Below are 15552 nucleotides of genomic sequence, written 5' to 3'. Positions count from 1 at the left end.
CTTGTGTGGTCCTGGGGCTTGAATCCAGGGACTCGTTCCTGCTGGGTGAACACTTTACCTCTGAGGTCCATCCTGAACAAACTGTTCAATCCTAATGTTCCTCTTTCTTCTTCCTAAGGTACAGACATCTGAGACCTTTGCTCTGATACTTTCTGTTGCTCCGTCTACTTTTGGTGACAGCATGCTCAGCCCTGCACGTTACTTAATGGTTTCCATGTGTCCCATTCCCCACGGTTCTCTTTTCCAGTCCAGCGACTTTCAGTGACGTCCGGTTCAGCGCCTTCTGCGCACAGCCAGTAATGAGCAGCGTCTTTTTTACCATCCCTAAATTCAATTCTCAGATAGTAAATCACAGGCATAATTTTGAAAATTAGTGTTTCATCCAGTCTGTAATGAAATGAAAGAGGAAGCACTTTATGTTAAATACGTATTCCCATGCAAAATGCTGTGACGCTCCAGTGATCGATGCCTGGGTCAGGGGCCAGCTGCTGTGTCTAGATCTGCTGCGCACTCTCTCTGCGGCCGACTCCTCTCCTCCTCTTCCTTCTCCTCCTCTCTTCCTCCTCATCTCTTCCTCCTCCTCTTCCTCCTCTTCCTCCTCCTCCTCCTCCTCCTCCTCCTCCTCCTCCTCCTCCTCTTCTCCTCCTCCTCCTCCTCTCCTCCTCCTTTCCCCTCCTCCTTTTCCTTCCCTCCCTCCTCCTCCTTCTCCCTCTTCTTCCTCTCCTCTTCCTCCTCCTTCTTCTTCCTCTTCCTCCTCCTCTTCCTCCGCCTCCTCTCCCTCCTCCTCCTCTCCCCTCCTCCTCTCCCTCCTTCCTCCTTTCCCTCCTCTCTTCTCCTTTCCTCTTCCTCCTCCTCTCCCTCCTTCCTCCTTTTCCTCATCTCTTCTCATTTCCTCTTCCTTCTCCTCTTCCTCGTTCCTCCTTTTCCTCTTCCTGCTCTTCTCCCTCCTTTTCCTCATCTCTTCTCTTCCTTCTCTTCCCCTCCTCTTCCTCCTCCTCCTCTCCTCCCCTCCTTCCTCCTTTTCCTTCTCCTCCCCTCTTCTTCCTCTTCATCCCTCTTCCTCCTCCTCTTCCTCCCTCTTCCTTCCCTCCTCCTCCCTCCTCCTCCCTTCTTCCTCCTCTTCTTCCTTCTCCTCCTCTTCTTCTTCCTTCTCCTCTTCCTCCTCCTCCTCTTTCTTCTCTCCCTCTTTCTAGTCTTCTTACTCCTCCTGCTCCCGTGTGGTGCCGAGCATCAAGCCGGAGCCTCACCTGTGCTGGGCAAGCATTTCACCACTGAGCCACACCCCAGCCCTTCCACTTTAAGTGGATACATTTAAATTTGAGAAAGACTAGAAGTTGCTCTGCATGGGAAACAGTGAGCTTATTTACTTATGATAAGCCTAAGAGGGAAGCAGTCCTTACCTAAGGAGGGCTAAGAAGCCCAGGCTTACATTCCAGTGAAGGAAGTGAGAAAGGGGGCCGCACATCACTCCACAGACTCAGACCTCATTCAGAACGCAGAATGGGTGTGGAGCCAGCCCTGAGATGTCACTTGGTGGGGGTTGACATGGGGTGACACAGAAAGCAGGCCTTACGTATTGAAATGCCACAACTCCTTAAGGTCTCTGTTTTGTTTCTAATTTATTTTAATTTTAATGCAAATATGTGTTTGTGTGTATGTGAGTGTAGTGCCCTCAGTGGCCAGAAGAGGGCGTCGAGTCCTTGAGGTGGAGTTCTAGGTGATTGTGAGCTGTCTGATGAGGGTGCCGAGAACTGGACCTTGGACTTCTGCAGGAGCACCGTGTGCTCCTAAGCGCTGAGCCATCTCTCCAGCCCTGTTTCTAATTTATAATCAGACTTGGAGATGGTCTCCTCTAAGCCACTCCCACTGGACCAGGCCATGCATTGAAAACAGGAATAATAGAAGGGGCTGGGTCTGTCTGCATGGCAGACCTGTGGTGACAGAGTGCGTGTTGGGCAACCCTGAAGCAACTCAAGCACATGTTTACTACAGGTAGATCTTTATTCATTCAGTTACTGTACTCATGGGAGTTAGTAACAATGTGTGTGAGGTCAGCAGCAGCTTTTAAAACAGAATGTATTAATAAGAAGAATCCTACAGTTATTGTATTTATCTTTCTTGACTATTTTGGACATACAGTCTAACTGTGTAGCCCAGGCTGGCCTTGAACTTCTGGTCCCTTTGAGTCCCGGGATTACAGAATCACACCACCGCACCTGCCACCTTGCTGTCCCACTGCACATGAACTGTTGTCTTGCCTGAAGCGTCCCTGTGACTCTGAAGGTGATGGCGTCTTGCTCAGCAGCTTGAGTTTGTGCCAGTCTCATACTCTCTGTGTCCTGTCACCAGTGGCGTCTCGGTCTCCTCGCTCTGCTGCCTCTCTCCAGTCAGCAATTAGGCAGCTTTGCCTTTTCCCTGGCCAGGGCAACAACTGGCAGCCGCCACCTGTCTCTTTTTTTATTCTCATATCTGTTTATTAACAAATATTCCCAAGGACTGGCAAGATGGCTCGGTGCGTAAGGCTCAGATGCCACCGAGTCCAACCATTTGTGACCCATAACCATGACCCACATGGTGGAAGGAGAGAACCAGGTCTCACAAGTTGTCCTCTGGTATCCAGACAATGACGATGGCTTTCCAGTAAAACATTTTGTCACTTAGTCCAGCAGGGAAGCAGCACCTATGTCCATGGGGCTGTGGGTGTGGCTGTAGAGTACTTGGCTTGAACTCGGGAAGCTTTGGGTTCCTCCATCTCCAGCGCTGGGCAGACTGGTGTGGTCGTGCACACTCGAAACCCCAGTACTCCTTAGAAGTGTGCAAGACCCACTTGAACTTGGCTACATGGAGTGTGACCCTGTCTAAACAGAGGTGCGACGTAGACCTGAGTGAGGCTGACTTAGGATGAGTGGCGCAGCCCGATTCCCCTCTGAACAGTTGTGTGACCGGGTGAGTGACCTCAGCCTGCAATTCAGTGTCACCCCTAAGTCAGAGTTTGAGGCCCACACAGGCGGCAGGTTCTGAATGGGTGGTACCGGTTGCCACGTCTGGGGACTGGGTCGTGGACCGCTGCTCATTTGGAGAATGTGGGTTATCCGTGTGGTGGGAAATCAGTCGCAGTGACAGACGACGGAGCCAGGACCGTTGAGAGCCTGAGCCAAAGCTGCGCTCTGCACGTAGAGGGATGGAGGTGAGGTTGATGACCTGCCATCTTCTGAAGTTCCAGGTCAAGGGTTATTAGGCTGCAAGATTAGGAGCTGGCCGGCATCCCAAAGCATGCCAGTAGGACTCGGGCATCTTCTTCTGGGCAGTTTGGGGTTCTGTAGCCAGGAAGCATGGCTCTGAGGTGTGCTAGGAAAGGAGGTGGTGAGAGGAGGGCAGCCGTCGGGCATGGGGAGCATCAGAGAAGCGAGACGTTTCATGTCCACTACCTGAAAGGAGATGGCGACAGAGACCAGCGCCAGCGGCCTCAGCCTCACAGAAAGGCATTGCCTCCTTAGCCTCAAGTCTTTCCTTTGAAGGGGAGCCCCAGCAACTGAGTTAGGCAGGCCCAGTTCTCCTGGCAAAGGGCACTGGCATCCCTACTAACAACAAATAGGCCATGTGCTCTTCCGTCTAGAAGGGCCTGGAACTGCCTCCCAGTCAGGAGATACCAGACAACCAATTTCAGTGAGAAGAGATCATTTCCCTACAAGAACCTGGCCTGAGAAATGCTCTCCTTCCTTGCTGGCCTGACATTTTCTTTCCCAATTGTACCATAGCAGTACCATGGTAACTAGGTGGCTCTTGCAGTCAGGGCAGCCCCCTTGTCCCTGTGAGGCCAGAAGTTTCCTTTCTGTAGAGGACACAGGTCAGAGGAAGCCTTGCTATCGAAGCAGCCCAGGCTGAGAAGTCTACTGGCTTGACGCTCTTGTCTTCCAGTGAACCGGCAGAGGCCAGGGGCCATTCAAGGTAAAGTACTCTGTAATGGTTAGGGAAGACCAATTACTGTGGAAAGCCAAGCGCAGGACCTGTTCTCCAGCTCAGCAAAAAAAATGCTTGCTGAGAGGGGTGTGGGGGTGGGGTGTAGATCAGTGGTTCTCAACCTTCCTAGTGCTGCAACCCTTTAATACAGCTCCTCAAGTTGTAATGACCCCCAACCATAACATTTGGTTTTTTGTTGCTACTTCATAACTGTAATTTTGCTGCTGTTATGAATCTTAATGTAAATATCTGAAATGCAGGATAGTTCATAGGTGGCCCCTGTTGGGTCACGACCACGGGTTGAGAACTACTGGTCTAGACTCTCCTCACTGACAGAATGCCTAGGCCACTGTAGAAAATTTATCTGTCACAGCAAGGACTTGAGAAAGTCATAACGCGGAGAGCAGACAATAATCTGCTGCTGTCAACAGGATTGAACTGGGTGAATGCTTTGAGTAGCTACAGCAATCAGTCATCTGTGAGCTTCGCACAAATGAGGGAATAAAATCGCCAGTAAAGAGCAGGGCTCAGAACACAACCGAGAAGCCCAATACAGCAGAGACGCAGACTCACAGATAAAACGACTTCCCGAGGGCTCAGCCGTCGGGCAGGGGTGGCAGCCTCTGTACTCTGACCCCAGCAGATCGATGGCACAGTTTGCACCCAGGGCCAGTCAATAGGATTTACCCAGTCTGAACTACAGAAATCAAAGTAGATTACACAGAAAACAGACAGAGCTCAAAAAAGTGGGGCCTCGGGGATTCGTGGACTAATGAGGTACCCAGTCAGCGTCTCCGACATTGAAGTATCAGGACGCACATGGGGGAGAGTGGACTGAAGCAGCCTGGTCACATACTGCTGACTGCGGGGACACACGCTGGGAAGAGTACAGACGGAACTTAGTTATCAGTGTGTGGAGGTCTGAGGACAGTTTGGAGGTGTCCGTTCTATCTTGTGGGTCCCAAGGGTCATACTCAGGTCAGCCAGTGCTTTTACCCACTGTCATCCTCCTCCCTACGATGCTGTCTTAAAAACGATGCCTTTGGGCCGAGGAGAGAGCTCAGAGGGCGAAGGGCTTGCCCTGTAAGCCTAGAGACCCGAGTTCAGTCTCTGGGACCCACGTAAGGGTGGCAGAAAGAGTCAATTCCAGAAAGTTGTCCCGAGACCTTCATACGCCTGCCTGAGCCTGCACTCACACATCTCATGCACAGTGATGAGAAACAAGAAAAGTAAAGCTTGAAGCCAACAGGGCCTAGCCGTTGAGTTTCTGTTCTTCTGTTTCCTGCTTGTCACAGTCCATGCTGCGGGGGCGAGGAGGTTGCTACAAGCACACATTCTACGGCATCGAGAGCCATCGCTGCATGGAGGCCACCCCAAGCTTGGCATGTGCGAACAAATGTGTCTTCTGCTGGCGGTAAGTGGAGACACGTGGTGTGGTGACCAGTGCCGAGCACTGCCCGGGGAGTGTCGGACTCACGTGCTGTGTGGACCAAGCTCCAGCAGAGTTTTAAGAGTGTCAGCCTACATAGCCCTAAAATGAGTGTGTTAACTGAGTTAGTGCATTAGGTTTCATTGCTGTGACCAGACACCATGACCAAGGCAACGCTTATAAAGGACAACATGTAATTGGGGCTGGCTTACAGGTTCAGAGGTTCAATCCATTATCATCAAGGCAGGAGCATGGCAGCATCCAGGCAGGCATGGTGCAGGAGGAGCTGAGAGTCCTACTTGAGGCATTTAGGAGGGGACTGTCCTCCACAGGCTTCTCTGTAGGAGGAGGCTCTCTCCCCTCCTGGGTGGAGCTTGAACACTAGGAGTCCTTAAAGCCCACTCCCACAGTGACACATTTCCTTCAACAAGGCCACATCTCCTACTAGTGTCGCACCCTGTGGGCCAAGCATTCAAACTCATGAGTCTATGGGGGCCAAACCTATTCAAATCACTACAATTAGTGTTTAAAAATTTAACTGGGATCTGTCGAATAGCTCAGTGGTTAAGAGCACTCACTGATCTTGGGACTGAGTTTAGCTCCCAATTCCCAACATCAGGCAGTTCACGATTGCCCAAAACTCCAGCTCCACAGGGATCTGATGCCCTCTTCTGGCCTCTGGGGTCATCGGCACATATATTTGTATAACCACATATAGATAAACACAGGGGAAAAAAAAAGTCAGAGCTGGAAGCAATGAGGCCCATATGTGTTACATACTCCAAGGGACACTATTCCAATAGCCAAAGAGTAAGAAGGGCTGTGGATGTGGCTTAGTTGGTAGAGTGCTTGCATCTAATGCGTGAAACCCTGGGTTCCATTCCCAACACTGCATAAACCTCATACAGTGGTCCGCACCGTAACTCCAGCACTGGGGATAATGGGGACTGGAGGATTAGAAGTTAAAGGCTATCCTGGACTACATGGGGAATTTGAGGGCAGCCTGGGCTACATGGGAGTCTGTCTCAAAAGACTGGAGTATAGGAAGAGAAGCCACACCCACTGTCCTTGAGAAGCTGAGTGCTTGTAGGCTGAGCGCTTCTGCTCTTCTCGTGTGGTTTGGGAATCGTCAGCTCACAGTGGAAATGCGCTGGCCACAGGTCGCTGTAAATTTGTGTCTGTATTCAGTTAACATGGCCGAAAGCAGGAAGAAGGAGCTGGAGAGGTGGCTCGGCAGTTAGAAGCTTTTATTCCTTTTCAGAGGACCAGGGAAGCCAATGCTTCTTCTGGGCCCCTTGCGTACCTGAACATAGGTGCACGCATACCCACAGATAGGTAATATGGTCTTTTTTTTTTTTTTTAAATTGGTTCATTTGTTTGGTCAACCTATACCTGGAGTTGACTCTGAGCCAAGAGCCCAGCAGACTGCTGACGGACCTCTCTGCCCATCTCTGCCGTGTGCCATGACTCCCACAGGGAGAATCCTCTGAACAGGGGAGCGTGGTCCGGACAGCAGCTCTCACCTTGTGCTTGTTGGACGGGCCAGTCACCGTAGACGCTGGGATGTCATAACGGAAGGCCTTAGCGCTCTGTACTGTGTTTACAGGCACCATACAAATCCTGTGGGCACGGAGTGGCGGTGGAAGATGGACCAGCCTGAATTGATCTTGAAGGAAGCCATTGAGAACCATCGGAACATGATTAAACAGTTCAAAGGTATTTGCCTGCTTCTTGATTTCCCTTGTTATGAGACAGGGTCTTATCAGATCAGGCTGGCCTTGAACTTGTCTTGTAGTGGAGGATGGCCTTGGACTTGTGGTCTCTAGAGTACCAGCATTCCAGGCGTATATCACTCCACGTGACCTTAGGCCGTGGTGGGGATGGAGGCCAGGGCTTCATGCATGCCTACATGCCAGGCAGGCATTCCACTAGCTGAGCCACGCTCTCTCTGAAAAGAAATGCTAACACCCGTCAACACAGCCTGAATCACAGAGAAGGAAGAATGGCCTTGATAGGTATAATTTCCCCCTACCTTTTAATAAGGGTTTAACTCTCCTCTAGCCCACCACCCAGCAGAGGTAGTGGAAGAGAAAAGCTATTAGGATGTGGGGGAAGTGGACCTGTTCAGCAATAGTTCTTTGGGGATTGAGCTCAATCTTCTTTGGCAGTGGTTCAGTCCGGTAGCAAACACCAAATATGATTCAGCTGCTGCAGACCAGTCCCCTGGGCAGGCAGACCCCAGGCAGCTCTGGTTCAGTCCTGAAGAAACCAGCAGGCTCACCAACTGTCCTCAGGTGAGGCTGCAAGCTGCTGCAGTTCCTGGGCGAGCCTCTCTCAGTGGCAGCGTTAACATAAGTTGAGCTCAACAACACTATGTATGATGAACCATATGTGTGTTAGCAAGGCGCGGAGCAAACCAGACCAAGGCTCGGTGCTCGTCTCCCGCTGTCTGTGGGGTCATAATTATACTCCTTCATCAAGGGTCCTTTCATGTGTCTGCTTCAGGAAAACAGCCTTTCACGTGTCTGCTTTAGCAAGGCATCCTTTCACCTGTGTGCCCCAGCAAAACATCACTTGACATCACTGACTTTCCAAAGACAGCTGGCAGAGCGGATCCGTGAGAGATGGGACAGTTTGTTTGGATCAGAGTGACGCAGTAGCAGTGTTGGTTCAAGCTTAGCGAGTCAGACCCTGAGTAGTGTATTTTAGGCATATTTAAACACAGTACAAGTTGGGAAAAAATGTTTCCTGGTGACAATTGGCTCAATCTGTGTGCACAACCAAGCTGCAGGAGTGACCGTACGGAAACTTGGTGAAGTGCAGGTGACTTCTTCCGTAAACATGGAGCCCGTAGCTAGCTGAGGAACCAGGCTCACGGTTGGCAAGCTCACGAGATGGGTCTAGGGACGATCTGGTGTGGCCTGGCCACAGGATGATTGACACAGATGTCACCGGGCTGTTAACCACGTCTGTTCCCAACCTTCTGGGTGGAAAACAGGCTAAACAGCTCTCCCTTTGAAGAGTCAATGGTGTGTTTAACATTCCTGGTGTCTCCAGTGAGTTCAGGGACCTCCGTGCCTCCTGCACTGCTGCGAATCCCTGTGTGGAAGCAGAACTATGGGCCTTTTAGCTTTTATATTTCCATTATATGGAAGAATTAAAACTCCAGCCGAAGCTTAGCACCTGCTGGGAGGTGCACTGAGTCGAAGTCTCTCCTGGAGACGTCTTGCCATTGTTCCTAAATGCCTTTGCTGTTTGTTGCTTCTTGGAGGGCATGAGGTGGCTTTGTGAAGGGACCCGATGCTTCGGTCTGTAGAGAGATGGGCTCAGCAGTTTATAGAATGTGCTACGAAAGTTCTGTTCCCAGCACCCACTTCAGGTGGCTTTCAACCCTGTCACCACAGCTCTGGGGACCTGGCACTCTCTGCAGGCACTAACTGCACTCATGTCACATACCTCTTCTCTCCCAGACACTCACCATACTCATAGTGAAAGATAAAAGTAAGGTACTGTGGGGGCTCAGGCCTTTAATCCCAGCACCCAGGAGGTAGAGGCAGGTGGATCTCTGAATTTAAAGGCCAGGCTGGTCTACATAGGGAGTCCTTGCTTAAAAAACCAAAATGGTTTTATATATATATGTGTGTTAGGGAGAGTTGGCAGGGAAAGGGTTAATGGATAAATGCTCCCATGAAAAGTGCGGTGCTCATAATAAAATGCCTTCACGTGGCCCGCAGTAATGCAGCAGAAACTCTGTCCTTCAGTTCCTAGTTTTCCAGTTCAGTTCCGCCGAATACATAGATTTGGCTTCACTGGGAGCTCTGGCTCCAGACTTTACCGTCAGAACCATCTGCAGCTGCTCAAACAGCAATTGCTGCTTCTTCCCCGAGAGGAAGTCTAGCGAGCTGAGACCTGTGAATGTGCAGCTCTCTCTCTTCTCGTTCTTTTCCTTTCTCTTCTTTCTGGTTTTGGGATGAGGGTCTTGCTGTGTAGCTCGGGCTGTCCTTGAACTGTCCCTCCTGCTTCAGCCTCCTGAGGCCTGGGGTGACAGGGGTGGGCCACCATGACTGGCGAATGTGTGCCTCTCACAGATTCCAGGAGTCTGCACTGCTGAACTTGGGTGCGCAGTTGAGAGCCTGCTGTAGACAGAAGGGATGAACTCGAGACATGCTGGTTTCATATAGCGACAGTACTGTGCACATTGGTAAATTGGCCTGTAGGTTGGAGCCCACTGAGGTGGCTCTAGAAGCAGGGCTGCAGGTGCCCCACCCCCTCTCCAGTGTTTCAGATGCAGCTCTTTCCTAAGGTCGATGACAAGTGAAGTTGATGGAGAGGTATCAGGATAGATTTATTGGTCGGGTGTCTCTCTGCATTGTCGTCATCCCAGCAGGAGACTGTGGCAGAGGGTGGTGAGTTCGAGACCCTGTTTCATAAAACTGAAAATAGAGGTGGGTGGGAGGGGACAGGGACAGAGAGAGAAAGAGAGGGAGAGCATCTATTAGTGCCATTTAGGCATATACAGAATCCGTTGGCATTTCTATGTGGTAACCAGAAATGCTTAGAAACAGTTCTAATTCTTCCTCTTCCTCTTTTTCCTTCCCCTCCCCATCTCCTCCTTCTCCTTCATAAATTGCAAAGTATACAGATGTCCATTCCTGAAGCCCTTTTCCGCTTAGCTGCTGCACTGGGCCTCCAGCCTGGCTTGTCTTTAGAGGCGCAGTCACTTCAGTGACTGTGGTTCAGGCAGAGAGCACCTGCCTGGCCTGTGTGTGAGGCCTTGGCGTCTATCCCTAGACCACATAAACCAGGCGTGGTGGTGCACACTTGTAATCCCGGCCCTTGGGAAGGGGAAGGCAGTAGGATCAGGAGTTCAAGGCAAGCCTGGGTTACAAGTGGTCCCATCTCTAACAAAACAAATAAACAAAAAAAACCCCAAACCTCCCAACCAACCCAAAGCAAAAGGAATGTCCTTTGTTCTCTAGAGCAGGGGTGGCCCCCTCATCTCAGCACTCTGCTTTGGAGGACAGGATGGACCATGGGTCTTTTCCCCATTGTCTCTGGTGTTCTAACAGTAGCATACTGCCTAGCCTAGAGCCGGTGTCGAAGATGCTCGCTGATTTCTCTTCCAAATGTCTTCCTCTGCACTCTCAGTTCAGCGGGCAATCAGCTCCCCCCCCCCCATCATTAAGATGGTTTTCTTCTCCCGATGTCTCCTTTATACACAAGCACAGTTAACTGTGTATTGGTGATCGGAAGTAGGGCAGAAATTCAATGCAGTCTTTGCCTGTACTCTGCCCCCCTCCACTCCCACCCCCTCCCTGGCCGGCACACACAGTCTCAGAGCATCAGCCCTGGGGAACCAAGGGGTGACTGCATTGTTAAGAATGCCGTGCGTGGGTCTCAAAGACGCAAATGAAATAGACATTTGCTGCTAGCCTTTCTGTTCATACTCAGAGCAGACACACAAACGGCTTGCCGAAGGCTGTGTCAGAGAGTGGCGTGGAGGTGTGGAAACACCTGTGGCTTGTGTGCTCTTTCTTCCCTTTATGTGGGTGGGTGTTTGGCCTGCATGTATGTACGTGCACCATGTATGTGCCTGGTGCCCACCAAGGCCAGTAAAGAGTGTCAGATCACCTGGAACTGGAGTCCCAGGGTCTTGAGATGTCAGGTGGGCGCTCAGGCCAAACCCGGCACCTTTGCAAGAGCAGCAAGTGTTCCTAACCTCGGAGCCATCTCTCCAGGCCCTGTTCAGATTCAAGGTTCAGAGCAAGGGTAGGGGACGGCGAAACGAAAACCCAATGTTGGACAAGCTTGAGGACCTGGGCATGGTGGCACACACATCATGAGAAGACAGGCAGATGGATCCCCAGGGCTCCCTGCCAGCCAGCTTTGCTTCCTTGGTGAACTACAGGCTGACGAGAGACCCAGTTTCAACAAGATGGATGGTGCCCGAGGAATAAGGAGGTTGTCCTCTGGTCTCTCCACTGGGCATGCCCTGCACCAATACAAACACAAGCACACCCCTGATCCTGTGACGTCGCCATCAAACCTGTGTCACGGCTGTCACTCTCAGCTGTGGGCCTGTATCATTATGAGAGTCAAGAAAGGAATGTTCCATATTTGACAAGCCCCCACTTCCGGTGTGGACTACTTGAGCCAGGCACGTTGAAGCTCACCCACAGTCCTGGTACTCAGGAGGCTGAGGCAGGAGACTAGTAGGTTCTAGGACATCCTGGGCTACATAGTTTGAAGCCATCTTGGATTTCACAAAGAGACCTTGCCTCAAGCCACAAAAAAGAAATAAGGACGGTGTTTGCGGACTAGAGCATCATTCATCGTGTGCACGCGCCATTTGGTTTACTAAATGTTAGGCTAATCCCCCAAGCTCCGCTTTCCTTGGTGTCTTGGTGAGATAAAGTTCGCTCCTTAGTGTGTCTGATGACTGTTCTTGTGATGATTCAGAGGGAGGAAGATGCCCAGGATGAGGGAAGTGGCCCAGAAGTTGCTTAGCAACGATGAAACCAGGAAAATTGGAAAGGGTTAAGATGTGAATTGGATTGTATGCGTGGACATATGCTCGTGCATGTGTGGTGTGTATGCTTGTGTTGTGTTTGTGCTTGTTTGTATGTATCTGTACTCTGTGTGTGTGTGTGTGTGTGTGTGTCTGTCTGTCTGTCTGTGTCCGTGCCGATTCCTGAAGCTGTCTCTTTAGAGCCACGTTTGAGCGTTGCCTATCCATTTAGCTGTCTGACAGACGGTTCAGCTTCTTGTCTGACTTTGAATACCCGATGTACTTTTCCTTCTGCAGTCCTCTCCCAGGGGTGTCCGTTGGTTATTTTGTTGGGTTCATTGCTTGTTTTGTCTCTGTTGTTCAGGCCGCACACTCAGAACGTCTCCCTGGAACACCGTATTCTCCCATGCACATATCCAATCAGCAGAAAGCCCTGCTGGCGACTCCTTCCAGAAGGCCTCAGCTGGAGCCCGCCTCACACTAGCTGCATCCCCAGCCCCTCCACAGTCACCATCTTGCTCTGTCACCAGCAAGCCTTCATTTTTGCTTATTTATCTGTGCGTGGGCACAGGGGGAGGGGGAGGGGATCGCATCAAAGTCTTATGTGGTCCAAGCGGCCCCCCACTCAGCCTGTAGCTGAGGATAACCTTAAACTTGTGTTTCTTCTCCCTCCTCCTCCTGGGTGCTAAGGTTACAGGAACGGACCCCAGGTCTGCTAGGCAAGCACGGCCAACTGAGCCGCATCTCCCGTCCCTAATTTAGTCCTTGTTCATGTTCGCCTTCTCTGCTCATCATGTTAAACCCTAGGGGAGGAGAAGGCAGGAGCCCTGCCCTAGGATGCCAGCCTGACCCCGCGGTAGAGTTAGCAGTTGAGCCTTGTGCTCTGTCCCTACCCCCCAGGTCTAGCCATTGTACTCTCGTCCCACATTCAGAGTTGGAGGCTGATTTTGCAGTTCAGGGTAAACCCACCCCTCTCTTCTGCCGCTCATGGGGAATTTAAAGCTAACCAGGACTGTTAGGCAGAGTGCTAGGTTGTCTTGGCAACACAGACTGAGTTTAAGGATCAAGTTTTATTTAAAACTTGGACTTTGAGTTAAATCTTAGATTTCGATAACGCAAGGAAAAACTCAGGACTACTGATGGGAAATGCACATGCCGTGTGTCAGGCACACAAAAGATGTCATCCGTCACTCTTAGACTTTTCACTGCTTCCTGGTCGTTAGGTGGGGGGTGGAGGGAGCGGCTGTGGTTGACTTGCATGTTTATATTTCCAAGTACATTTTAAGTTGTTCTTGCTGCGTGATAGTGTCATTACTCACTGATTGTGTGTGTGTGTGCGCGTGTGCGTGTGCGTGTGTGTGAAGCCCAGGCGACAACTGTGTTTGTTTGTTGGAAGGAGGTTGAGGGGGTTTCAGGAGCATGTGGGGCGGGGCGGGGCGGGGCGGGGTGTGCGGCTCTCCCAGCAGCACCTGCCCACTCACGCCTGACTGCTCACTCCCACTGCCTGTCCAAGCTTGGACACTCACGGGCAGGCTGGGTTGTTTCTCCTCAGGCCCTGCCCACCCTGAGTGAGTTTCTTTGTTTTGAGACAGGGTTTTTCCGAGGCCTGGAACTTAGTAAGTAGGCCACCTGACAGAGTCCTAGGCACTTACTTGACCGTCTCTACCTTCCCATCGCTACCTGAGGAGCTGCCACCCCACACCCTGTTGTTGTTGTTTGAGACAGGGTCTCACTGTGTAGCCCTGGCTGCTCTTGGATGCACCATGTTGACCGGGCTGGCCTCGAACTCACAGAAATCTACCTGCCTCTGCTTCCAGAGTACTGGGATTAAAGGCTTGGACAATTTCCCTGGCTTTTTAAAAACAGGGATCCTGAGGAGCATTTTATTGACCGAGCCACTTCCCTATCTCATACTTAGCTGATTGTGATGTTCAGTAAGCTAGGATCAAGGTGTTATTATAATAGCTAGTTCTTAGTGAAAGACTCTCATAGGAAAAGAACATTTTTTTTTGAGACTGGGTCTTACTAGTTAGACCAGGCTAGCTTTGAACTCATAGAGACCTACCTGCTGCTGCCTCCTGAGTGTCATGGGAATCTTTACATTTATTTTTGAGTTTAAACCTAACAAAAATTCTTTGAGGTAGATACTATTCACTGTGTGTGTGTGTGTGTGTGTGTGTGTGTGTGTGTGTGTGTGTGTGCATGCGTGCGCATGTGCAAAAAGGTCAAAGCGGGATGCTGGATGTCCTGCCCTGTAATTGCCCCTCCCCCGTTCTTTTAGACAGGGTCTCTCACAGTCCCTACCAATCCTCCTGTGTCTACTCCCATTGGTGCTTAGGGTTATAGAGGTTTGCATGGCCAAGCCCAGCTTCATATCTGGGTGCTGAGATCTGAACTCAGGTCCTTAAAGCTTGTGAAAGCAAGACCTTTTGCCCACTACACCATCCCTCCAGCTCCACAATCAAGTTTCAGGGCCAAAGAGATGGCTTCGTGGTTAAGAGCACTTGCTGTTCTTAGAGAGGACCTGGGATCTGTTCCCAGCACCCCCAGGGCAGCTCACTGTCTGTTAACTCCAGCTCCAGTCAATCTATGACCTCTCCTGGTCTCCTTGGGCACTGCACGAATGTGGTCCATGCAGGCACAACACCCATACCCATAAAATAAAAAACATTTTTTAAAAAGAAGAGAATTAGGTTTTAAGGTGGGTGTGGTGGCTCACCTCTGTAATCTCAGCGGTGGGGGGGCTGAGACAGGAGGATTACTGAGAATTCCAGGCCAGCTAAAACTGGCCACAGAGTGAGCTCCTGTTTAAAGTAAAATAAAATGGGTTTTTCCCTGAAACCAAGGCATCGTTAGTGGTCATGGAAGCGGTGCTCTCCGTCCGGCTTGTGTCTCACTCTGACATTCTTCCCTGGTCTCCCAGGAGTGCCAGGGCTCAAGGCGGAGCGCTTCGAAGAGGGGATGGAGGTCAAGCACTGTGCGCTGTCACTCGTGGGTGAGCCGATAATGTACCCAGAGATCAACAGGCTTTTGAAGCTGCTCCACCAGCACGGGATCTCCACCTTCCTTGTCACCAATGCACAGTTCCCTGAGGAAATCAGGTAAGGCTGCAGAGTGACCGCCCTCCAGGGCAGCTGTTGTCTTGTGGACAGTGAACAGTGGAAGGCAGGCCTGACTCTGGGCCAGAGGTCACTGTTTAGCTGAGGCTGGCCACCACCTGGGTCCTGGGGACTAGCCTCAGGTCATTGGTCTAGGCTTGCCTTTACCTGCTGAATGATCTTACTCGCCCTGTGTGATCTCACTCAGAAATGTCAAATTAGAATGTGTCCACACAGGCTTGGACTTTATGACAGTGTGGGTTGGGTTTAAGGTTGTAGTCCAACATATTCTCTTTTCCCATCATTCTTTTTTTTCTAAACAATTTTTTCCTAAAGATTTATTTATCATATATACTGTAGCTGTCTTCAGACTCACCAGGAGAGGGCATTGGATCCGATTACAGATGATTGCGAGCCACCCTGTGGTTGCTGGGATTTGAATTCAGGACCTCTGTTAGAGCAGTCAGTGCTCTTAACCACTGAGCCATCTCTCCAGCCCCCTTTTCCATCATTCTAAATAGTGATGGAGTTCAGACACAGGAGTTATGGCATAGCAT

At 50.8% G+C, this 15552-nt stretch overlaps 1 protein-coding gene across 1 annotated transcript in view; it reads left to right on the top strand.

Moving 5' to 3' along the window:
* LOC116885544 (S-adenosyl-L-methionine-dependent tRNA 4-demethylwyosine synthase TYW1) overlaps positions 1 to 15552 on the top strand; it is an 83442-nt gene that overhangs the window by 25259 nt on the left and 42631 nt on the right. The window contains exons 10-12 of the mRNA XM_032886838.1: positions 5256 to 5374; positions 6996 to 7105; positions 14821 to 14998. Of these exons, the coding sequence (XP_032742729.1) occupies positions 5256 to 5374; positions 6996 to 7105; positions 14821 to 14998 (407 nt within the window). The remainder of the gene's footprint in view (positions 1 to 5255; positions 5375 to 6995; positions 7106 to 14820; positions 14999 to 15552) is intronic.

Source organism: Rattus rattus, chromosome 16, assembly GCF_011064425.1.
Source record: "Rattus rattus isolate New Zealand chromosome 16, Rrattus_CSIRO_v1, whole genome shotgun sequence".
Taxonomy (NCBI): Eukaryota; Metazoa; Chordata; class Mammalia; order Rodentia; family Muridae; genus Rattus; species Rattus rattus.
This window is presented reverse-complemented; position numbering and strand designations above follow the sequence as displayed.